The sequence below is a fragment of the Micropterus salmoides genome, unplaced genomic scaffold (genome assembly GCF_014851395.1).
Source record: "Micropterus salmoides isolate LMB-PRFRI ecotype aquatic unplaced genomic scaffold, ASM1485139v1 Ms_hic_scaffold_4292, whole genome shotgun sequence".
NCBI classification, from domain to species: Eukaryota; Metazoa; Chordata; class Actinopteri; order Centrarchiformes; family Centrarchidae; genus Micropterus; species Micropterus salmoides.
In genome coordinates this window covers 1-25,000 of record NW_024043698.1, presented here as the reverse complement: position 1 = coordinate 25,000, position 25,000 = coordinate 1, and the positions used below count along the sequence as shown (strand labels likewise).

General features: G+C 39.9%; 3 protein-coding genes across 4 annotated transcripts; 1 reads left to right on the top strand and 2 right to left on the bottom strand.

The window, feature by feature from the left end:
* LOC119887737 (zinc finger protein 106-like) lies at positions 1–14,143 on the bottom strand (the record flags this gene model as incomplete). Of its 2 annotated transcripts, XM_038698369.1 has the most annotated exon segments (15): positions 1–102; positions 189–334; positions 1,152–1,204; positions 2,201–2,415; positions 2,554–3,023; positions 3,266–3,580; positions 3,837–3,897; positions 4,371–4,525; positions 4,719–4,788; positions 5,294–5,750; positions 5,856–7,757; positions 9,120–9,314; positions 11,158–11,219; positions 11,792–11,874; positions 14,060–14,143. In XM_038698369.1, coding segments are annotated over 14 exon segments (4,257 nt in total), but the record flags the coding sequence as incomplete, so codon positions are not given.
* Positions 14,144–15,100: 957 nt separating this feature from the next.
* On the bottom strand, positions 15,101–21,599 carry pacc1 (proton activated chloride channel 1). Its single transcript, XM_038698370.1, has 8 exons — positions 21,337–21,599; positions 19,640–19,736; positions 19,158–19,367; positions 17,873–18,027; positions 17,568–17,710; positions 17,163–17,304; positions 16,157–16,264; positions 15,101–16,076 (listed from the first exon to the last, which is right to left on the bottom strand). Exons 1-8 carry the CDS (start codon positions 21,370–21,372, stop codon positions 15,921–15,923), a joined length of 1,047 nt encoding a protein of 348 aa, XP_038554298.1. The 5' UTR covers positions 21,373–21,599; the 3' UTR covers positions 15,101–15,920.
* Positions 19,353–24,193, top strand: LOC119887740 (neudesin-like; the record flags this gene model as incomplete). Its single annotated transcript, XM_038698371.1, is given in 4 exon segments — positions 19,353–19,426; positions 21,651–21,796; positions 23,800–23,860; positions 24,090–24,193. Coding segments are annotated over 3 exon segments (201 nt in total), but the record flags the coding sequence as incomplete, so codon positions are not given.
* Positions 24,194–25,000: the final 807 nt, after the last annotated feature.

Sequence of the window (25,000 nt, the reverse complement as noted above, 5' to 3'; positions counted from 1 at the left end):
GGAACCAGAATAAAGGCGATGATGCAGACCGGGAGCCGCAGACACATACAGGCAGCTCACTTTGGAGCTGTGACCCTCAAACACACCCACACACTCATGAGTCTGCAACAAGAACGACAAAACATAAGTTTGTTGCATTCACAGAAAAATAGGAATTAATGCATTAGCAGAAATTCTGTAACACCCACCACCAGGTGGAAGGCTTTGACAGTCCGGTCTCCTGAGCACGTGTACAGCAGCCCGTTGTGGATCTGCATGGCATTCACTGCCTCCTGGTGGCCCTCGAACACACCCTCCGTGGGCAAATCATCCTCACCGTGGTCAGATGATGCATCTGTGAAACATGAAATACACACAAATACATACATGAGCACAAAGATTTCGTACCATAGTTGTTGGTCACTACACGTAAACAGGGTTATAGTTATCTAAACCCTCTTCAGGTTGTAATCTGTTTTAAGCAGAGAGAGAAATTAATTTTTCTCAACTTTCTTCTCAAATATTCAGGATCTAGTTCATCAAAGTAAACAATTGTGGGTACAAAAAATCTCCTCTAAGAAATATCCTATCAGTGTAGGTTTTGTATGTTTGTCCCTGTTGGATAATGAACATTTCAACGACGGGCAGACCAGCGATTAGCGATTAGTACTTTGCAGGATAAAAATACACATTCTCAGAAAGTTGTATCCATTCATCACCGCACTCATCGTGCTGCATCACTGAAAGTCAACAGCTCTATGAATATCATGCCCATAAAAAGTAATTTGGGTACTCCAGAATCTATTTTAACCCCCACCCGCCCACACCTTGTCAACGTCAGATTGGGGGGGGGGGGGGGCTGCCCTACAATTTCTGTAACTTTCCAAAACACACTGACATTCATACCACCTTCACGGTGTGATTGGCCAGCTGTGTGGAGGAAAAAGCTGGATTTGCGCTTCTCTCCCCAGCTCTCTTACTCACTTATCTTTTCACTTTTTATGTGAACAACGGAGTGCAACTCCATGAATGTCTTCCAGGAGAAACCTAAGGCATTATCCAAATATTTAAACCAGTCTCATGTCTCCCTGCCAGTTTTTTCACTCTGCACATCATGCAAACTGGGTAACTCAACCCTTTTAACATGAACACCTCTCCAGAGATGAGCATACCTGATGAGGTCTTCGTTATCTTGTCAAATGAAGTGAAGGTATACTGCACGTCACTGTGGGCACATAGGGTGGAATAATTAGTGATTTGCTTTTTAGCTGGCAAAGTTCCATTTAAAATGATCTGTGATTAGACTCCATACCAAAGATCATCGCTGGTTTATATCACTGGCACAAGACAAATAAAAGCAGTGTGAGGTTCTGGCTGAATGTTAGCCATCATGACCTCTGACCTCTGTCAGCTCTTGCATATTGGAAAAGTCTGGTTGACATGAAAGACATTTTTCTTATGTTTGTTATTAGTGGGTTTGGTGCTTCTACAAACACACCTCCAAGATCACCTGAGTAATGTAGTTAGTTAGTCTAATTTTAACATGAGTATCATATAAGTTTGCTTTAAAATTACATTTATTGTATCCTCTACATGTATTTACTGTTGATCTCACTTGATAATCTTTTTGTATACAAGTCACCTGATGCTGTCAAAACTTTCCTTTTTTTTTTTACAACTTTAATTTTACTGACATTTTCAAGATAAATTAGGGAGCTGACGTGGGCAAAACAAAACTTATACAGGCGCATGGTCTTTCAATGAAAAATGTAAAGGATTATATCTTATTGGCACATGCAGTAAAAATAAATACTATTAAGTATACAACTAAGTATTTCACATATTGTTCATATTGTAATAAGATCTATTTCAATTTCATCACACAGTTGATTTAATTGGCAGTTGTAATCCAACTTTATTATAAATTTTTATATTTATTTATGTTAAGCAAAACTGAGAAAACAAACATTGATACAACAATGTCTAACTAAACTAAACTTAAAAAACTAAACTAAAAATCCACTTATTGGCTTGTTCTGGAGCAGATCACACAGTCCTCCTCAGTACATGGAGTTTGTTCAGTGGCCATGGACCTGTAGATGTAACTCCAGTGTGATATAGTTGAAAGCCCCAGAAAAAGAAAAAGTGGACTTTTAGTTGACATTATTTTGTCAGCGGTTGTCAAGGGTCAAGAAAATGTAATGTGAGCGTCAAGTCTCACCTCTCCGAGGATCTACACACATCCATGTCACTGGTGGAGGTGACCTCGTTGCAGGCCAGGCTCCGTGGCTCAGGTCTTGAGGAGTCACAGTACTGGGCTGGAGGGGGAGCTGGAATCGGGGCATCCATGTGGGGCGGCTGACAGGCTGCAGTGACCTCCATACTTTCCTCTGAATCTAAGTTCACTGCATGTTCAGCGGGGGCCACCTGGAGAAGCTGCGGCATTCGTTTGGGGGACTTGAATTTTAGTTTCTCAAGTCTGACGGCACGAAAAAGCTGCCTAGATATCTCCTCACTTCTCTCTGTGTTTATGTCTCCCTCTCTATCTTCTAAAGGATGAGTGGAGGTACTGACCTGCGAGCTTCCACTGGGTCTCCTCCGTGGTCGAAGCCACTTCGGCCTTAAGGCCTCTCCATCTAACTCTGTGTCGCTGCTCTCAGCCTGCTCTGTCCCTTGGACCTTGTTCAACTCTTTCCTCTTCTTCAGCTTCCTTACACGCTTTCCGCTCCTCAGTTCAGATGGAGAGGCAGGCAGATTGGGGACTGAGGGGGGCTCAAAGGAGTGTGTGGCTGCACCGTCAACAACACTGCCCACCTCAGAGCCTGTTCTGCTATCTGAGAGATGCTTTATGGACGCTTTAGAGTCAGGCAAAAAGGTGAGAGAGTTCCGCGTTGCCTGTATGGCCTTTTCAGTTGTCTCAACCAGTGCTGACAGGCTCTCTTTGCAGTCTGCAAGTTCGCTGAAGTCCTCCCAGTTTTGTTCTGTGTTCGATTGGTACAGCTTGGGCTTTCTTTCAGGAGATGGCTGGAAATTAAGGGCAGGATCTGCAAGAGTTTCAGATGAACATGAATCAGTACACTGCAAATTGAATTACCTTTTTTAATGTATTTCACTGGCGAGTTGCTACAACATTTCTTGGCCTATAACTGCCACAAACTGTCCAACGGTGGTACTGCATGAAAACAGTAGCAGAAATGTACCATATATCCAGTGACCCACTCTTAAAAATATTGCTCCATAGAGCTTCATGACACTGCTACTCCAATTTTGCATTGACTGATGTTACCTGGTGGAGAGGCTGCAGCAGGAGCAGGAGGCAGCTCTGGAGTGGTGCTGTGAGCAAAGTGGGTTATGTTGTCCACAGGATCTGGCTCTGAGCTAACATGGACAGGAGACTGAGGCTCCTGCTTGATAGTTACAGGCATAAAGGAAAGGCTGGAAGAGGGAGGGGAGGCACGCTCGGCAACAGGGCTAGGACTGGGAGCAGCAGCAGTGTCAATAACAGAGGAAAGCGTAGTGGAGAAGGGCACGTGTGGCTCAGCTTCTACTGAATCCATCTTTTCTTCTTTCAGTTTGACCTGCGGCGTTTCCTCCATACTACCTGTATGAAAAATTGCACAACAAAAACTTAATTCAAACGTTTATTGAGTTATGTTTACTGCACTCATCATGGGTCGTTCTAGAAAATGCAATATACTGTATGTATTAGGGTCAAATAGTTATGAATTGGTTTCTATAGTCAGTTTTAGTTGTAGTGGAATGTGGCGTTTGACATTAAACCTCAAGTGTAGTCACTAGCAAGAAAAATGACCCATTAATGCATTTAATAAAACCAAATTTAAGACAGCATCATTTACCTTGCATCCCTTTTAGTAACTCGATGCGCTTGTTTCTCAGTGAGCTCATCTCTCCAGTCATCTGAATAAGACAAATTCATCAAGAGCCATCAGAAAGTGAAAAATTTATGCTTGTTAGTGGGTAATATTATTACTAGTTTTGGGAACATGACATGACGCACACACTAAAAGCAAGAAAAATAAGGGGCCTAAAAAGCAGTGACTAAGAATGAATCCATGTATTTGCCAAATACAATCCTTGGCACACTTTCATCCAGTGTCTCACACGCACTAATAAAAGGTTACACACATGGTTCTCTGAGTGAAAAGACTCTCTCCACCCAGTCATTTTTTGACAAACTTTACTTGACTAGGCAACTCTCCAGGAGAGAATCAGAAGGGGAACTCTCTAACACTCTGTTTCACACTTGGAAACTGAAACAATAGTGTATATAAAACACATACACACCATTTTGTATGCATTGATTTTGTGCAATCAAAACAAAAAGTAAAGGTTGGGCATGTAGGTGCCTTAAATTACTTCAAAGTATTTACCTGTTGTTTAACCACCATGAGACGCTGCACCTCCATGTAGGCAGCCTCTAGTGCAGCCCGGGCCTGGATCAGGCTGGTGTCCACTGTCTGCAGGGAGCGACTCAGCTCTTCCTCCCGCAAAGACACAGCCAGCAGCTGGTCAATCTGTAAACGCTCTGCACAGAGCCCAAAACATACTTGTGAACCAGCAGTGGCTTGGCACAAGCTACAACGCAACTAAGAGTTTCATGTAGTCTTTGAGATCTTAAAACTAATTTAGCTGCACTTTAGCTCACCAAATAGTCAGTAAAATAATACAGTATATATACACATGACTTCATTAATGCAACAGAACTCATAGATACTAACCTTTTTTGGATTTGACCTTCCTTCTTTTGTTATTATGTTCCAAGCTAGAAGTCTCTGCACTTTGAACATCCTACAAGGGAGAAAGAAGACATACATTCTGCTTGTAAATAAAATACTTTTTTATAAAAAGAGTATTAACATTAGACTACTATACCAGACTCATGTATCAAAATTGATGGTGCACAACCACAGATACTGTCTATTTTATTCTATGCATTCTTCTTCCTTCAAAATCTCACACCTACATTACCCACACTGCATCTAAACCTCCGCCAGTTTGATCTGAGATCAAACCGCTAGCCTCGAGCAGAGATGAGTAACAGGCTACAGAGGTCTGGTAAGCTCACTTCTTTGTAACTCACTACCAGCTGTTTTAATCTTCAAACTTTTAGTCTTCAGCCTCAACCAACACTGACTCAAGTGACATCACCTGAGGATATATATCAGATTTTGTGCAGCTCCCTCTGGCTCCAGAGGGACATCAACTTTTTTCACATAGACAGTAGTACTCCCCAAGACCTGAAACAGACTTTGACATTGATGATGTCCCCTTTAACGCAGTTTCCTTTACTCACCCCAGCTGCTCTTCGCCTCTTTCCTGCTCCCTGTCCGTCATACTGCTCAGTCCCCGAACTGCTATCCCCGAGCACTGAATCAGACCGCTGAAGGGCCTTTACTGTTGCAGACGTAAGTGTGTCTGGCTGCTTCTCTTTTTTAGCCTCAAACTGACCAAGTATCTGCTCTACCTCTTGCTGATGCTGACTGTCTTTGTTCTCTTGAGTGTATATGGGACTGGGAGAAATGGAGGATCCCTGCTGCTCTGAGCTAAGGCCTTCTCTTTGTGCCGTCTCCTTTGACATCATGGATGTAAACAGGGAGTGAGCGGTTGCAGGGGCGAGGCTGCTCTCTGACAAGGAGCGTTTTCGGGAGGCGCCCGAGGCGGATATGTCCATTAATGACTCCCATTGGAAACCCTCTAGCAGGGGAATGTCGTCTTCCTCCTGTTCACATGGCACCATTTCTATCCCAAACCTGAAGGATGGTAGACAGAGAGGACAAAACATGAGCTTTAAGTAACTGAAAATAAAAATAACACTGAAAGAACTGCAAACTCTAAATGAAAAATCAAAATTTTACCTTGGCATGCCTTTTCCTTTGTCTTGCTTCTTCCTGACCTCCTGATACACCTGCTCCCAGTTTACATTACGTCGAGATCCAGAGGAGCTGATGAGCTGCCGTACAGTTGGTTTAAGCCCCGAGTCCTTTTCTGTGTCACTTCTCCGCGACTCGCTCAGGTTTCGCACCCGCCTGGCAATGTTCAGGTTGGGCTCGTGGCTACCAGTTTTGCTCTTGGAGCTGATGTGTTTGGTCAGGTCACGTTTTAACACAGGAGGCAGGTCAAGTTTGGACAGACCTGATGTGTTTGACCCTGAGACAGTCTGTGCTTCACCACTTCTGGAGTTGTCACTCTCTGAGCTCTGCCCTGCCTCAACAGCCTGCATGGCTTCATCTGGTGCCACTGGGCATGAATACTTCTCCACTTTCTTTCTGTTCTCCTCGTCTTCCCTGCTTGAGGCTGCAGGCTCTGAGCTCTCCATGGTAGAGGTGCTAACTTGCAATGATTGGAGAAACTGGCCGCTGTCTGAAGACTGCAATGCAGGCTTTTCTGACCTGACAGGTAAATTTGGTTTAGCCGCATTGTGCTTACAGCTGTTTTCTTTGTTCACTCCAATCTGATTCTGGACATGATCCCTTTGCTGCTCCTCCACAATGTGCAGTGTCATTTCCATACTGTTGTTTCTCGATCTATCCAGAGAGCCTCTCTTTTCTAACACAATCTGTTTGGCTTTGTTGACCGTTTCTGGAAGCTTTCGTTCTGTCCTTGACTGAAGGGGCCCAACAGGTGGTGGAGCCTGGGAAATGAATCCACTCTTTTGATGTGCATGCGCTTGACATGAGGCCTTGTTGAGTTTAGCTCCATTGTTGAGACCAAAAATTGAGGACATCTTCTGATCTTTATGTTGTAATGGCTTATTTGCCTTTTGATTGGAAAGACCAGATGTGGAGTTATGCTGGCCATCTCCCTGAGCACTGCTGCTTCTACTACTGCTGCTGCTACTCCTATCACTGAGTTTGGTTTGGGGATTTGTTTTATGCTTCCCTTGCTCTTCCACACTTTGTCCACTCGAGGTCAGCTGCCCTGATTTCTGTTCAGGTCGAGACTGCCTGCTAAAGGCACTTGTTTCTGGTGCCTTGTCTTGCTTCTGGGGTTTAGGGACTTTGGGACTCTTCTCTGATGAGTTTGGGTTTGTTTCCTTGTGTAGTACAGATTCAAAACCCTTTGTGACTGGATAGGGTGACCAGCGACAGGCTTTGTCCAGCTTTGGATTACTACCAAAGGTCTTAGAGCTCTTACTACTGCTGTGGTCAGGTTCTGCGGTTTGTCCCTCTTTATTCTGAAGCCCATCAGCCTGCTGACCTCCCCGGTCGGTGCCGGTATTTTGAACCTGGTTAAGAGCCTGGGCAAAAAAACTGGGTGGAGGTGGATACATAGTAGGCCCGAAAAGGCTCAGGGGCCGGCCCCTTTGTGGGTTCAGGGAAATATTGTTTCGACCATAGACCCCGTGGCTACTGCCTCCGCTGCTGAGCCAAGGCAGTCGACTTCGTTGATTACCAAAAAATGGCCCCTGATCAGACTGCTTGTTGCCCAAACTTTCCTGACTATGCAAGCTTCCACCAGCAAACCCCCCAGATGCCCATTTCTGAAAGTTGGGAGGCTCCTGAGCATGCCAAGTGGCACTCTTTCCCTGTTTACTGTGGTGCCAGGGTTGTGCCTCTCCTGCTCTGGCATTATATCGGTTGTTTCTGTACCAAGAATTGTGATGACTGGATCCACTGAACCCCTGTGATGGCTGCTGCCAGCCACATCCCAGCCGGTACTGCTCCTTAGCTTCCTTTAACCTTTGCTGAAACTCCTCCTTTCTCCTTCGATCCTCTTCTTCTTTTGCCAGCTTTGCAGCAGCAGCCTCTTTCTCTTTTCTACAAATAAAAGACAGACATGATAATATATTTACCTTACCAATGCGTTACATAAACTTCCATACAAAATGTCAGGCATGTAGTGGAAATTCAGAATCAGACGATAATAACTTGCAGGAAAACTACAAAAGTAAGTAAAAACTCAAACAATATTTTAATTTTCACAATGGATCACATGACTTGTTGTATATAGAAAATTTTGACCTGAATCTACCATTCAGCGCGTTTTATCATCTTTAAGCTCTTTGTTTTGGTTTTCTGGCTTGTAACTTTACTGTTTTGGTTAACTTTCACCGTCGCTCAACAGCATAATTTCCAGCTGCATGAATGGACAGATGTGTAAATGGCTACAAGGGGAAACTGCATAAAAAATATTATCTCAAATACACTGGAATTAACACTGTTTTTTTAAAGGATTGGTTGACATTGTGACCTACAGCACTGACAGACTACAGAGCAAAAAGATCTGGCATGTGATTGAGGACAGCTGAACGCCAGCTTTTGCCTTCAACAGTCAAAAGTTTCCATGTGTTTTTTTTCGCTCTCTAATGTTTCCAGTAAGACAGTGAGGTCAACATTGTGTGTTGCCAAACATGCACACAAAATGTGTTTTTGAAGGGATGGTCCTACAGGACAATAAATTTGAGATTTGTGTTTTTACAATCCTAAAACCACAATTTTATATCAAAGGAAAACCTATGTAATTTATTTCAGAATTCAAAGATTCACAAGGATTGAGTAAGTGTTTTTAGTTGTGCTTCACCATTTCTATAGGGCAGAAAACCTGAGGCAGCATGTGTCTGAACTTTGTATGTGCAGTCATGCTTTTTTTAGGCTGCGGTCCTGACATTTGACTCCAGACGCAGCTCAACTTGAAACAGCAGCTAAAACAGGCTTGTGAACACCACTGAGCAAAATGACTATACATGGCGCATGTATACAGAAACATGAGCTCTTGAGTAATCGCTTACCTTTATATTTGTGGTTAAATCATAAAAACATTACAAACACAGACTTAGTAATGAACAGTTAATCAAAGACATATTTATAGTGGAAATACTGCCCACTAAAATTGAGTTTTATAAACTGCCAATATTTCTCATAGACTCCCGTCTAGTGATCAAATGGCATGTCAACAAATTTTAAATATGTATGGTTTTACTACAAAATTGTACCCAAAAATTTACACTTTCATCATTAAATAAGCATTAGACACTTTTTTGTAATTTCCAAAAAATACTTTTTGTAAATACTACATCTTTTTTGTTGTCTATTTAAAGCAACACTAGAGACTCTTATTCCGCCAGCAGATCAAAAGCTAATACCATCAAAAACATGTGTTCTGTAGGATGAATGTTTTACCTGACATGTTCTTTTCTCTTCTCAATCAGGTCTACCAACGCCTGATCGAAGTAGTACTCATCATGGTCATTCCCGGCATGCTTTTGTTCTGCAGCCTCCACATTCTGCTTGTGCGTGGGACTGGAAATGTGGCTGGCATAATCAGTGAGGCTCACCACCGTCACCTTGCACACTCTGCACTCGTGTCCACAGTCCCTGGGGAGGGAAGGCGAGAGTGGGCGTTCAATCGTTCCTTCAGGCATTGTTCTGATCTAGTCTGGTTTGGTGTTCTTGTCTGCAGAGCCGGCAACAATGTACTCTGGCTCTACTTTCTGTTACTTCAAAGTCAATAAAATCAGGAGAGGAGAATACTCAACAATCCTAAGAAAATAACTTGTCCAAATTATCTAGCCGTCTCAGATCAGGAGGTAGCTAACTTGTAATTTCATCTTGTTAAAAAAAGTTCCAATCTTTGTCTTCCTGATCTTGATTTTCCTTTCTTCAGCAGGCCATAGGTGGCAGGGCGAGGGCAGGAGGAGCAGCTAGGCTGGACCCGGGCAGCATGCTACTCTAGTTGTTGATGTCCAGCCATGCAGCACAGCACTGGGACGCGTGGAGGGGAGAGAGGCACGACGCCCAAAGCCTAGTGCGCTTTCATGATGGTGTCTGCTGCGCTCTGCGGCTCTACAGAAGGCAATGTCTGTATTTGACCTCACACTTCTCTCTGCGAGCCAGGACCCAGCCCCCCTCCAGGCCAGCATGTGTTATTAGAACAGGCCTGAGCATCCTGCTGACCAATCCCAAGCAAAGCCCGTGTAACTGGAGCCTTGGGCAGCTGCTCATAACCTCCACTTCAAAACCTCTCCCAAGTATGTCGTCCCGTGATTCTGATAGGGGCAGAGACTTTGCTGGCTCCTTCCCAATTTCTTTTTCAAATCTGTGTCATGGCATGCTGCCATTTTCTGACCTCTCGTGCAGTTGGCAAACTCTTCTCTATTAACGTGATACGTTATTTCTCAGATGCAGTGGTTGGGGAAATACAAACTGAATTAGTAAGGATGAATTCCTTTGCTGGAATTCAATTTGTAAGTCAGCATGGACCTCCCATAGACCTGTATCAAGCTGTATCCAACTTAAAGCTTAAGCCATCTCATTCCTGGACAGACTGTTTTATAAATCACCATGCACTCTTGTAAAACTAGAACTTTTCTTTCACGAGTCCAAAACTTGGCACTTGCTGTCTACTGTTTATATCAAGTTTCTTTTTTTTTGTATTTGTGTAGCGCCTTTTTAGTCTTTGCGACCACTCAAAGCGCTTTTACACTACATCGCATTCACCCACTCGCACACATTCCTACACTGGGTCCAAGTACTCAGAACGGAAAGTGCCATTCATACACCAATTACACCAATACACGCAATTCGGGGTTCAGTATCTTGCCCAAGGACACTTCGACATGCAGCCTGGAGACTGAACCGCCGATCTTCTGATTAATGGGCAACCTGCTCTATCTCTTGAGCCACAGCCGCCCCATATCAGTGTTATATGAAATCCTAGTAACTTGCAACAACTCCGGCCTTTAATCACTATTTGCTCCACTCCAGATTCTTCCATCTCAGCGACAGGCTGCATACTTTCTGTAATCTATGGGAGTCATAAGATAGCCAGTTGCCTTCCATCGGTCAGGCCTGTTGTTCCGGAGAGATTGTGTCTAAATATATGTGCTACAGTTGAGACAGCTGCCCATATATCCACTTGCCTGATAACTTTGATGAACACGTGCCCGTGTGCCCACGTGCCTCATGACCCAAATACATTTGGACAAAACTCTTGAAACAAAGTCAAAGCTTTTGTGTTAACATTAGTAAATGATTGTATATTGTGTTTTGAAGATGCAATTTCATTCCCACTCCAAACAGTCCAAATTATAATACTAAATATTTTGTTAGATGTGACCCTGATTATTCATTAGGAATATGTATCCATGGTTATTATAGAAATAAAAGGTTTCTCTATTACAGATTTCTACAAAAATCTATCTGTGCAACAATGACTCACCGGCCTTTGAGCTTCTCCAGCTCACGGTGGTGCAGCATACTTCTCATGTGCTCATCCATCTCCTGCAGATACAAATTTAAAATAAAGCGTTTCTTTTAGGCATCCATAAACTTGTCAATTCCCAGCAAGTTTCCTTGTTTAGTAACGTGGTAGATAACACTTTACTGATCCACAAGAGGGGAAATTCACATGTCCCAGCACCACAGAACACAGGTGATTGAGACAGATACACCACTTTACAGATAAATTGTAGGATGAAATACATTTTAAAGTAAACAAACCATTTAACATCCAATTAGCTGAAACTCATGAATTGTCACAAATATGACACACAGTGCTGTTCTTTTTAGCTCCTGTAAAGTTGATATCTGGGAGATTAATAATTTTCTATAGACAGTAACTTATGAGACATGACATGTTATAAACATGGGTATTATAATCTTACATCAAAGTACATAAACAAAAATCCCATTCTGTATACAATGTTGATGTATTGATAATTTGTCAAACCCTTAATATTTATTTGTCAAACAACTTGTGTAACTCCAGTGTAGCCTGAGCCCCTGAATGTATCAGATGTAATCATACAGTATTTACACATTTATAGTGTAAATCATGTTTGAAGGAGAATTACCTGCTTGGAGACATGGACTGTTTCACAGAGGATGCACTTTCTGTCTCTCGCCATCTTGAACACAAGCGGAAATCAGCCCATTACTGTTAATAGAAAGAATATAATGAACTGAAAGGACTCACCAATCACAGCTTACAAAAGGGCAAAACAATAAAGTTTTGTAAAACCATCCTGAATTATAAATATATGTGATGTGGTGACTGTGGTTCAACTTAATTAATTATTGTGACCTTCAAAATGTACTCATCAAACTAACAAAGTAGAGGTAGCTCAAGGCTAATATTCTCTACACACATAGCTATTCAACAACATGCCTTGGTACCACAGCCCAAATGCCAGCACGGCGCACAGAGTTCAATCTAGATACTGGTCTAATTCCAGTCTGCTGATTGAGCAACTCCGTGGCCAGGAGGCAGCAGAGCCATGGCAGCATCATGGCTATGTCTGGACTTGTTTAACATTCACAAACAGGGGTGGGAAACTAACGCCAGCCACAAGTCAAAGTGTGGTGAAGTTACGCCTGTGGCTGTTAGCTCTTTCTACACTAACATCACCTTCTCAAGATGCAACTGACCATGTGGGGACCCAGTTCTATTCTAAAAACATACTGGTTAAACATTTGAGGGTTAGTTCATAGAAAAGTTTGAACTCAAACTGTATTCCTTGTAATAGCTTTGGTGCTATCTAAAACAAAACCGTACCAAAAAAAAAACTATAAAGAAAATATTTTTTGGGAATTGAACTGTTGCAATCTGAAGTTAGAAATTTGTACAACCAGCAAAGTTTTGGTTCAAGTGCAGGATGACTTGAAATCAATTTATAAAGAGGAATGGTATCTGGTCACTCTGAAAGAAGCTCCAGTAATTAATGGATGTTTTTGCCACACAAGCAACAATCTAATTGGAACTTTAAGAGAACATAACGTCATTAAATTGTGCTTTTCTAACTCAAATGCACAAAAGCTGGCACTCAAACCTTTCTACAGCCAACACCCAACAAGGCTCTGATGGGTATATTGTTTGGCAAAGAACAAGAAAAGAGGTGAAACACTTGGCCTGGTAGAAAATAATCAAAATGCTATTATGATTAAGATTGACATTTCGGCAAGACTGGCCATCATTGGGTAAACCCCCCCCCCCCCACACACACACACACACAAAACTCAGGATTCTTGTATATACTGTAAGTGTGTATGAAGATAAACTTGGGTTTTGAGTCTAACTGATGAAAGCTAACCAAAATTTCTTCACATGGCTTCTTCTTATAATCTAAGGCAGTGCCTTGTTCTCATCTGTCTAAGCACAAACTTTCTTTGACTAATAATCTGACTAATAAGTCAAACAGCAAAGTTTATGGAAGACCATGGTTAAGGTCTGGAGATCATGTGGTCCCCATTAGTTAGGCATATATTCTGTTTATGACATCATGAAATGCTTTCTAATACATGAATCACCATCTCTTTTCACTCCTAAAGCATCAGAGGGCAACTATTTATAATAATAGTACGATCCATGGATCATGTTCCATTAGCCACTGAATCTCTAGGGGGCAGCAGGATACCAAATCAATCTCCAAGGACTGATCTTAACTACTAGGTTCACCCTCTAGTAAAAAACCCAAAACATATTTACATTACATATTTATTTATTTACAATTTAGACAAACCTCATGCATAAAGTAAAAGAGACGATCGCCTGAACTTAAACGGAGTTGAGAGACCACCACAAAATGTAACGTTAAGTTAATTAGCATTGATTTGTGCAGAATCAGATAGAGACAATAAAAGCACTTTAACAAAAGCAGATCGTTAAGTTAGAGTTAGAGTTGCAGAACATTTGAACATATGTATTACAGTTAAAAACTACTACAAAGTAACGTTAACTAACTTAGGTCACTTAGCAAAGGGTTGGATCCTTGATTGTTGTTAGCCTAGCTGTAGATAGCTGTGGCTGAATTATATTAGGAATGCAGATATCTTCATAATAATGGAGTCGAAAAGCAAACACCAAGATCTGCAAACTTACGAACCATGACTCCAAACAGAAATAGCGTTAACCTGAACTGTTAAGTAAAAGCTATAGCCTTGTTAGCTATTAGTAGGTTAGCAGGCTAGCAACAGCATGCTAACCAGCGACACCAACGCTAACGTTAAACCAGTAACGTTAACGTAGTTCAATAATTTACTAATTATAACAGCGTGAGAGAGTACAGCTAAGATAGCACAATGACTGTATACGTTTAAAATACTGACATATGACTGTTGGCTACCTTTATAACATCCAAAAATGTGTGGGACTACTGCATTTTCTCATCCACCGCTGAAGCTAACAACAACATCCTGCTCCTCGCCCCCAAACGGAACTACAATCCAGGATGCGTTCACGAACATCGCTGTTCAGGAAAACCGCACACCGGGTTCAATCTTAGATGAAATGTTTAACATAATTGTGTACTTTTTATATTTATATATATATAATTGTCACACAAGTAACATGAAGGTAGAGAATTATACTTTTGGATCAGTTTTATTGTTATAATCTTCATTTATACACAGACAAATCCACATTTAACGTTACTGCACTCAAATCTAACTGTGTACTTTTCTGGCTGCATTTTAGTTGTATATTGTTCAAGAAAAGGATAATTATAACAATAAAACAATACGGAGTTTGTTAAAGGTCACAGTTAATTTATCTATACATTCTATCAAGGACGTCAGGTTGTGTTGAAAAGTGGTGGGGACATAAGGGCTCAGATTAGCGGTGTGATACAGTATGTTGAAGAAGTATTCAATGCTAAAATATATGAGTGGAGGTTCTGACTTTAAGCATTAAACACTTAATATCCTGCATTCTGGAGACATTTTCTGCACCATTTTATGGTGGATATGTCTTTATTTGTGTAAAGGGAAACACAAAGTTCAGGTGGCAGGTGACAATTCAAAATATGAAAATATAACAGAATATAATGCAGTAATCAGTAGCTTGTGTTTTTTTTTTATCTTAAGACCTTGTTTTTTTTTTTTTTTAGAAAAATGCAGATTTGTTTTTTCTATATTTATATTGCATTGCATGTTTAGTTATTAGGCAAATACACCTATCTCAAATCATTTTAATTTGTTACCTTTTCTTTTTGAAAGCTATTTTTTCAAAACATTATAACAAATGCTTTCAGAAAGTGATGGGGACAAATTCAGCCATTTCAAATAAAGTGGTGGGGATATGTCCATAGCATCCCCAGTGTAAATGAGTAGTCTATACATTCAAAGTCAAAGTGGGCCGCGGCAGCCAAGATCTTCAACACAAACTGTAAGATTCAAGCATAAAAATATTTCTTTATTTTCCAAAATCTCTAAAAACATAGTGTGTGGGATACAATATTGAATGACAACAAAATTAAGACAATTCAAGTAAAATTTAACAACAATTTGTTACATTATGTTAAAATCTAACAAAACCAACAGCAGTCAAAGTTGGGGCAGGACAGATTTAGCTTACAAAATCATTCTGATAGAAGAAAAGTAGTTCATGGCAATCCCTTTAGAGTTATCAACACACTTGTAATACTTTGTGACATGAATGTGATATTTTCGTTAAAAATGTGGGACACAAAGATAAAATCTATAAAACATTCCCTTTAGAAAAATCTCATACGAGAAATAATCCAAAATCCTAAATTCACATTTTCTCAGTTTTACACCTGAAACAGCCATATGTTTAAGTATCCTTTCAAAAGCTCTCAGACCACAAAAAACATTTTAAGTATCAGCTTTCAGCAACATTTTCTTTTATGTGTGTACAAAAACTGCATTTCCAGGAATATTTAAGAAAACATTTATGAGATGCCTCTTATTTTGAAATGCAACAACAACTAAAAAATCTTGTTGAACTGGCCATTTTTAGGAAATGATTAATCTTAGAAGTATTATTCACTTAGAGCAGACACTCTCTGTCTGTTACATTAGGGATAAACATTCCTTAGTGTTGATACCTATCCAGTGATTACAAAATGGTTCCAGTAGTGACCTTAGTGACCTCAAAAAACACAATCATCAAAAATAAAACTCACATCAATTACTTGGATGATTTGGATCTTTTCAGATTGTGTCAGTGCTTTTCTGCAAAGCATGTCAGTTTATTTGCTTCAGTTCTTTATTCCTCAGATGCCTCTTACGCATCTTGATTATCCACTGAATAGTGAGTTTGGCAAAATTAGCAGCCTTGAAGAGAGCCATGAAGACGCCACAGAGAATGGCTACAGAGCTCCAGGGATTTGCAGTCACTATCTGTTTGGAAGCAAAGTTGTGTTACACACTGATACGGACAGAACAGTTTTAATGAGGATAAAATGTCTGGGTGAACTTGCCAGTCTTATCTCTTGCATAAACGGATCCCGCCATTGAAAGACAGCAAAGAAGAGCTGATTGAGTTTCTCTGATTCAGGCCTTTTGTCATTGAATTTCACCACAGCTGACTAGAGGATCAAACATAAATGATAAAATTACAACATTTCAAAAAAGACATCAAACATTATATTGAAGCATTATATGGTCTGAAGAATAGTAAAGCAATTAAAACAGTTAAAATGTTTAAAGATTTAAACATTCATGTCTTTTTTGCTTGTTACATGATACCCCTGTGTATCTAGTTGTGTCATGTTCTATTATTCTGTCGTTATATGTTGCCTGTTTTTGTTTTGGCTGAAGATTTGCTTGTGAGATGAATAATATTCAGTAAAAAACAGTCGTATTGTCTATCAGACAAGAGCATTTTTATGCTACCATGTTAACCTGTGTATGGTGATATCGAAATGTTAGTGTAGTTTAACAAGCCAGCATAGATGCTCACTCAGCATTGGAGGATATTATAACCCACTACCACGCCGTGCTCCTGACATACAGATGGCACTCAACGTGGTGGGTGTTGCGCGTGAACGCGCAAAACGGAGTGGAGGTAGTAGTCAGTACATTCTTAAAGGCCCCCTGTGTCACCTGGCTCACACATCCACCTTCTAACCTGTTTCCACTTTCCCTCATCAGCCCTGCAGTTTTTATACCAGCCCTTCTCCACCTGCTCCTTGCCAGACTGTCAATGTTGCTTGTGCCTTTGCTTTCTAGAATTCTGAACCTGCTTTATAGTTTGTGTTCCTGTGTTAGGCTGTGTTCCTTGTTCCTGTATTTTGTGTCCGTCTGCCTCCTCTGAATCCTGCAACCGGAACTATTTGCTCTCAAACCTGTATCTGTACCTGCCTTGCCTGTAAGCTTATGCATGTTCAGGCTGTTATTAAAATCACTAAACCCTTCCTTTCTGCCCTGGACTGTCCCCTGCCCCCTGTGACTGCAAGTATATGTACACTGGTTGGAAATAAATACCTCTTGCCGAAACGCGACGGCTTCATTGCTTTTCCCAAACGTCGTCACTAAAGACATCTTGACCCAGGTTCTGAATCCTCCAGAGATGGTCCACGTGGAGTAATTCCTCTCACAATCCCTCATAAAGTCAGATTTATTTGCACTAGAGTCAGAAAACACAAGTAAACACTTTGACACTGCTTTTCACTTTGACATTGAAAAGCAGATGCACAAGCTATTATCAGACTGGGTTAAATCGCTTCAGATAAAATGTCATAACAGTATACTTAATTGATGTTTAAATAATATAATTACATGGAATAATTACACTCTCGGTATCCTGAGCTTCTTCCTCACAAATCCTGTACCTGTCCTGAACTACTTTAACTATCACACCAGGGATCAATACTTGTTGTTTGCAGTTACCTGTCAGTCAAGTCACTAAACTTGGCAAAAAGCATGTAAGTGATGGCGCTGAAGTCCTCTTGTGTTTCGTTATGACTGAACTGGATGAAGATCAACTCTTTGTTTCTGACATCAGATGGGCCACGGACCACCAGAGCTCTTTTCTGTGATAATGAACTTGAGAATTAGTTTAATCTTTCTTTGAAACAAAAAGTTATAATGCTTTACTCAAACTTAGATGTGTGTTTGAACAATTAGTAAAAAAAACCTATCATTTATTTTAAAAAAGGTTCTCTGAAATCACCAGATTGATTTTTTGGACTGACCTCAGTTTGATTTGTAAATGGCCCCAAGTAATTCACTTCTTCAATCACACAGTCTCCTTCTTGAGGCTTGCCTGGGTCCACTAATGGCGGGATGTAGTCATGTTGGTGATGTCTACAGCTCAACAGCTGAGCACTGCCGGGGTATAGAGCGATACCTGCACAAAGAAAACAAAACACAATTGGTAATAAGACATGTTTTGAGACTTACATACAGCAGAAAGCTCTTGGCTGTCTATTATGTCCAACCGCTACTCCCCAAAAACCTTCACTGTATGAATTCATAGCGCAGTTCAAGTTCATAACACCATAAACTTTTATGAGTCCTGTATGTAATGTTGTAGTAGGCAGCAGGAACAACTACGGACAAAACAAGTCAAACTGCATTAAATAAAATGTGTCTGTAATGATGCTCAGTTTATAGAGTAATTAGATGATCTAACACACCCCCTAGTGGCCATATTGGAAGTCCACTAGTACAATTTCATCTTCACAGTTTTCAGCAAACTGTGAAATGTCGTAGTGATTTGATGACTTTAAAGTTCTGTTTCATTTTACATCTACAAAGTGTTAGCTTGTTAGCTAGCCTAACTAACCATAGTATTTAGCCAGCCACAATAGGCATCATAATCTACTATAATTTTTAGCGCAAAGATTTAAGCTAACATTATTCTGAAACTGTTAAATCAAAGTATTTTAGACAATAAAAAGCAGGATGTTGAGGTTAACTCAATAAACTTGACAGGACATCTATATTTTTCTATTCTGTTTGTGTCTTTTAACAGCAGCTGTGAAAACAATACATCCATTTACTTAAGTGCTGTACTTACAGTACATACAATTTTGTTATACTTCTCGGGTGTTTACTTTTACTGCTAGTTCATATGTGTCATTCACTACAGTTTGCTTCACAGTCCCTTCCTGCAGTCTTCACACTGTCATCCCTTCTGCATTATCCCCATCACCTGACTGCCCCACCCATCTACACACCTGTTTCCACTTCTCTCATCAGCCCTGCACTTACCTGGCCTCCTCCTCACCTGCAACTCATTCCCTCATCAGCTACTCACTATGTATACCAGTTCACTTCCTTTGTTCCTTGCCAGGTATTTTTCTGTGTGATCATGTCTTGGGTCCCTGTTTATAACTGGATTTTGATCTTTTCCTGTAGATTGGACCGCTGCCTGCTGCTGCTTTCCACCACAATAGCTGTAACCAACTAGCCCAGTCATGCTCTGAAAATGTCCCACAATTTACCCTCCCAACAGTATGTAATACTTTTACCAACCTGGGGGTGAAAATGAGTCAACCTCTTTGTAGTTAACAGACATGACCGGGTGGTTGAGTTTCTGCAAAAACTCAGAGATTGTCTGGTAGGCCAGGAAAACTGCCACCGCAGTCAGCAGCACGTAGATTAGGATAAGCAACACTGTGAAGAAATTCTTCAGGCATGTTTTACTGAACCTCACCGACGGAGTGCTTTCCCTGATGTCATCCTCTGTAATGAAAGAAGAAAACTGTACCATCACACTCAAGGCTTAACAGACTATCTTTATGGTAAAGTACTTAATTAAAAATGTAGCAACTATGTTAAGGCAGAATCAATCATGTTCAGCTTCTATGACAGCATTTGGACATTCATGAGATAATAAAACCCAGACCTTTAATGTTGGCCAGAGGTTGGCAGCTCACTAAAAATATATGAACTCATTGGACTGTGAGATGTGTTAAGAGTGTCCATTGACACATAGGCTCTTTACTGGTTATCACCTCCTGAGATGCTGCCGTTCAGCTCCTTGTCTGTCAGGTCTTCAGTGGCATCGTCAAAAAAGCCTGGAGACTGTGTGTCACAGTCATCATCATTTAACTGTGAGGTTAAGAAACGGACTTAGGTAAGAGTGTGGCAACAAGTGTCACAACAAAGAAAGATAATGAATGTTAATCCATTATGAATGTGCAATAGTGGAGAAAGAACACAAAACCTTGTCCTGCATTTATTAGAATTATGTAGGCTATAAAATTAGAAGCAGTAAAATGTGTTTTACTAAGGGAAGATCTAGCAACATCCTGTAACCATGTAGTCCAAACTTTAAATACTCCATCTAATGTTGGCTAATCCCTCCATAAATTATTCCTTAACCCTATTGCGCAGAATAACTACCTGGTAAGTGTAGTTGAGTAATGTAGTGCAATTAAAGGTATAAAATCTCCTACAAATGGGACTACAAGTGCCAAAACCCCCCCCCCCAAAAAAAAGTATTTACCTGTATTCAGAACCCTCAGTAACAACTTTGTGATTCTTTAATGATAAGTCTAATTATAGGAGACAAAGTCTTCAACACACATCAATCTGTCTTTAATAACAGGCTATGTAAAGTACCACAGTCCTTAAGAGTATATCTAATTAAATCTTAATTTGCTGCTTTTCCTTTTAATTATTTACATTTATATTTAATAGTTAAGAATTTTGAACTGGTTGGTTGCACATAAAAACAATGGTGAAGCTGTCACTTTGGGCTCTGTGTAATTCTGATGGCATTTACTCACTGTTTTCTGAATTTTTACAAACCAAACAATTGATTAATGGACAAAATAATCAGCAGATTAATCCATAATGAAAATAGTCTAGTTGCAGTCTTAAACAAAATAGTTACAAGTATAACCGCTACAGGGAACATTTTCTTTTACTTTTGACACTTTATTATACTTTTATTTATATAACATTTTCAATGTAGGACTGTAGAAGTTTAACTTGTAACTGGATCTGAATAATTCACCACCACTAATATATTTTTACTGTATTAAAACCAGGGTGCAAAATAACTATTTTCAAGTGAATGTTTAGACTTTACCAGCCACTCAATAGATTACCACTGTTTTCTTGGCTGGTGAATGAAGGAAATCTACCAGCCACTTGCATATTTTACAAGCATTTTGTTCATCTGATTACAATCAAATGTTACAAACACGTAGCTGTAGTCCAACAATGGATCACCTGACTGTCCAGTACTAACAATAGTAAAAACGAAAAAAGGTGTGTGTGGTGAGGGGGGGGTTATAAGGTATCAGTTATAATAAAATACATTGCATTCATTATGTTTATTATGGCAATAGTCCCCCCGAAATGAAAACACTCCTATAGTGACTACAAGTTTCGTTAGAATACGAGATTTTAAAGATTATTTTAGGGCAGCCATGTTTGGTTTTAAAAGAAACAAAGTGCAGCAGCTTATCAGGCAGACTCAAAAAAAAGCCTGGAGTCAGCTAATTTCATAGGAAGCTTACAACAGCAGCAGTCAGTTGTACAGTCACATGATATCAAGTGAGCTGTGCAGTTTTGTCAGTTACTGGACCCTTCATGTCGCGAGGAGGTTACACTTAACAGTTTGAGACGAAGACAAAAAGACAACATAATGACTGTACACACACAAAAGAGACGCACAGCAAAGTAACGCGGCCTTACTTACCTCTTGGTATGACCGGGAGTTGTCCTTACCGATCATTCCTCTGCACTCCTTTCAAACTTATATCTCTAGTCTTCAACCGGGAACCTTTGGGATATTTGTTATAAGTCCAAAAACGTCATAAATAATAAATGCATTTTTAAGGAAATATGACCCCCATTGTCCCAGGCTTAGTGTTCCTGTTTTCCTTTCTAAAGAGAGTCGCACCAAACACCCATGACGGTGATAAAAGCCCGTCCCATGATAGTGAACGAGGCACCTACCGCCCTCGCTCCAATAGCCTTGTGTCCTTGACGTTTCCTTCCTCCTCCCCATAGGTTGATCCCTAGTGCTGCCTTTAGGTGCTGCTGGTGTCTCTACAATCCAAGCTCAAAGGTCAGAGAGCCAAAAAGTGAATTGGACGCAAATACCAAGTGGTGGAGGGAGTATGCCTTTACTTACCACACTGCAAAATACTTTACAGGTAAAAATCCTGCATTGAAAATGTTGCATAGGCTAATAAATGTAAAATGTAGGCTACTTAAAATATCAAGTAAAAGTAATTACCCAGCTGCCTGTTATACTAGCCTTCATCATTACATGATTATTAATCATGCATTCATGTAAAAGCAGGATTTTACTGTTTACTGACATGGAGCTGATTTGAACTATTTTGTATAGTACAGCAACTAATGATTATTTTAAATATAGACTGATTATTTTCTCCATTAATTGATTGTTTAGTTTGTAAAAATTCTGAAAATAGTGACAAATGTCACAATTATGTATGGAGCGCAAAGTGACACTGCAGAACTGAAGAAGTCCTTTGGATAAGGGACGAAACGTCTTCCAGTATCTTCAACCAAGTCCAGTTGCCCTTCATTTTAACCCTCGTTGGATGACACTGCTTGTTTTATCGAACCAATAGTACAAAATTTGAAATTATTACAAATAAATGTAAATAATTAATAGAAAAAGTAGCAAATCCCCATGTGTGAAGCTGCAACCATGACATGATATAAACCATTATAGAGATTAAGTCTACTTGATTAATCAACTAATGGTTTCAGTTATACTTGAGTTAAACAAAACATATTTTCAATTTTATTTAAGTAGCTTTTGTCATTTGTCTGATGCAATTAGGTCATTTTCACCAATGCTGTCTCTGTGATGAACTCTAAATCCTGACTTAAATTCCTCAAATAAACTGTTGTTATGTAGAAAGTCACGAAGGATTGGCGACTGCTTTCTCAAGAGAGAAAGGGAAGGTTAAAAATAGGTCTGCAGTTGGTTAAAACCCTTTGATCAAGAGTTTTTAAGAAGAGATTTAATTACAGCTACTTTAAAGGACTGTGGCACATTGATCATGTCTAGTAAATAAGTGCTAACTGAGGGTAAAACATCTTTAAGTAGCTTAGTTGGGAGTCTAAGAGGCTTAGATGAAGAAATCTTTGAAATTAGTTGGTGAAGATCGATGGGAGAAAAGCAGTCTAAGAATGTTCACAGCTGTTTCTAAAGTTCCTAAGTTGTGAGATAAATCGAGGGCAGAAGGTGATTTTGTGACACCTTCACAATTCTTGTTTTGTCCAACCAAACAGTCAAAACCTCAAAATGATTTTTTTGCATGAAATATTATCAAAGAATTATCAAAATACTTTTCAATACATTTTGAGTCAATTGATCATTGATGTTTTTTTGGAAAGGTTTTTCATTATAACTACTTTCTATGAAATTGGATGGATATTGAAATTAACTTCGGCACATAAAACCAAAACTATATTTGGGGACAATCTGCCATTTCATTTTTTATATAGACTGACTTCCAGAAGTTTCAGTAAAGTATTTTCGTCAGTGGTACCTTTTCATCTAATTCTCTGCAAGAAAGGGAATAAGCATATTTCCCAAAATATCAAACCATTCCTTTAAAAGTGAAGCAAGGAAGTTTATTCTTGACCTGGAAAACACTAATTTGACAAAACTATTCCAAATTATACAGGCACTAGCGAACGGTGCTTTCATGCAGGACACCTTTTGTTATTGTTTCACACTTAAGAGTGATTGTTTATGTCACTGACTTTCAAAAAATGCTCCTCCATAAATGTACACATCGCGCTTAAAATGTATGAGAATTGTTGCCGAGCATAATCTCTCATATTTCCGACGGCTATAAACGCAGCTAAACCCCCATATAACAGCAGCAGGGAAGTGGATGAGAAAGTTTCCGCATCACACACGTCCAAACAACGATCCTAACATGGTAACAGCACGGATTTGTGTCCTGGTTGTCGTCCTTACTACGACTTTAGCGAAAAACGTTATAGTAAAATATAAACCTGGCACCAAACCTGTCCGGTTATTCACTGAGGAGGAGCTGAAGAGATACGACGGCAGCGAGGTAAACTTTATCTGTAACCCATAACTGTGTGTGTTTGTGTTTGTGTGGTCATCCATGTGATAACGAATTTGTTTTTTCCCTCCCTGTTTTAGGAGGGCCAGCCTATTTACATGGCAGTTAAAGGAGTGGTGTTTGATGTCACCAATGGTAAAGGTAGGCTATAGGCCTATAAATCCCACCATTCAACCCCTGGAAATTAGGCTATAATGAGTTACAAGGTTAAAACGCTTCATTCATACAAACAAAACCGTGAAATGAAAATAAAATGTATGCTTTTCAGTCTCTAATCTAAACTCAGACCAGGTATTCACCCCAATCAACTGATTGTGCTGTTGCATTCATTGAACTATTTTGAATTGATATTTTGTGTTACTTATTGCAGAGTTTTATGGAAAAGATGCACCATACAATGCCTTGGTTGGTAAGGACTCAACTCGGGCTGTGGCTAAGATGTCCCTGGACCCAGCAGACCTGACACCAGATACTGTAAGTTTTAGTGTGAACACCTGCAAGCTATTTTTTTTGCCCTGACACTATTTCATCAATTGTCTGGAGTGCAGTTTTTCCCACAGGTTGAGAATATATTTGTCATAGTTGACTCCCATGGATGGGGAGTACTGACATTTTACACCTGAGTGTCAGATGCTACACAATTATACTGAAACTTTAGAGTTTCGTATGAATGCACCATACTTGCAACCTTTCATTCTGCACTTACATCAGTATTTTTACACACTGTACACCTTTGAAAGTAAGAAATAATAAACACAATATAAAATAATCTACAGTATTTGGGTGGAGAGCCTAAAAACATTCAGCATATCAGAAAAACTGGGACTGGACATGTAAAAGAAAATTCCTGCAATACATTAATCACTAAAGGCCATAAATAGATGTTATTTCCTCTGTGTTCCTCTTCTAACCTATTTATATTTTTACACCAAGATGCACCTGAATTTAGGGGTTAATATTTAGTGTTACAGGATCTCCGAGGGACTTTAAAGTTCCACTTACTGATATTTTAATAATGTATGTGTTTGAAGATTGCTTTGTCTGACTTTCTTGTTGTAAGTGCGTTGTGCCCCTAAAATATCTTGTTGAGTGTATTATAGTTCACTTTTATTTATTCAAGAAGTCTTGTTGAGATCGAAATCTCTTTTGCAAGAAAGACCTTAGAGCAAAATACATATTTGCAGCAAAGGGCTGGACTCAAACCCGGGCTGCTGTGATAAGGACTTCCTTTTAATCCCCCAAATAGATCCTGAAATTAATAACCAACTCAAATGTGTGGAG

Bases quoted from the DNA above. Each gene is read 5' to 3' on its own strand.
- pacc1 (XM_038698370.1), bottom strand. From the start codon at position 21,372: ATGATCGGTAAGGACAACTCCCGGTCATACCAAGAG. The intron at 18,028-19,157 runs GTTGGTAAAAGT...TTCTTTGTGCAG, and splicing joins TGACTCATTTTCACCCCCAG to GTATCGCTCTATACCCCGGC. The intron at 16,265-17,162 runs GTATTTATTTCC...TTGATCCTCTAG, and splicing joins CCGTCGCGTTTCGGCAAGAG to TCAGCTGTGGTGAAATTCAA.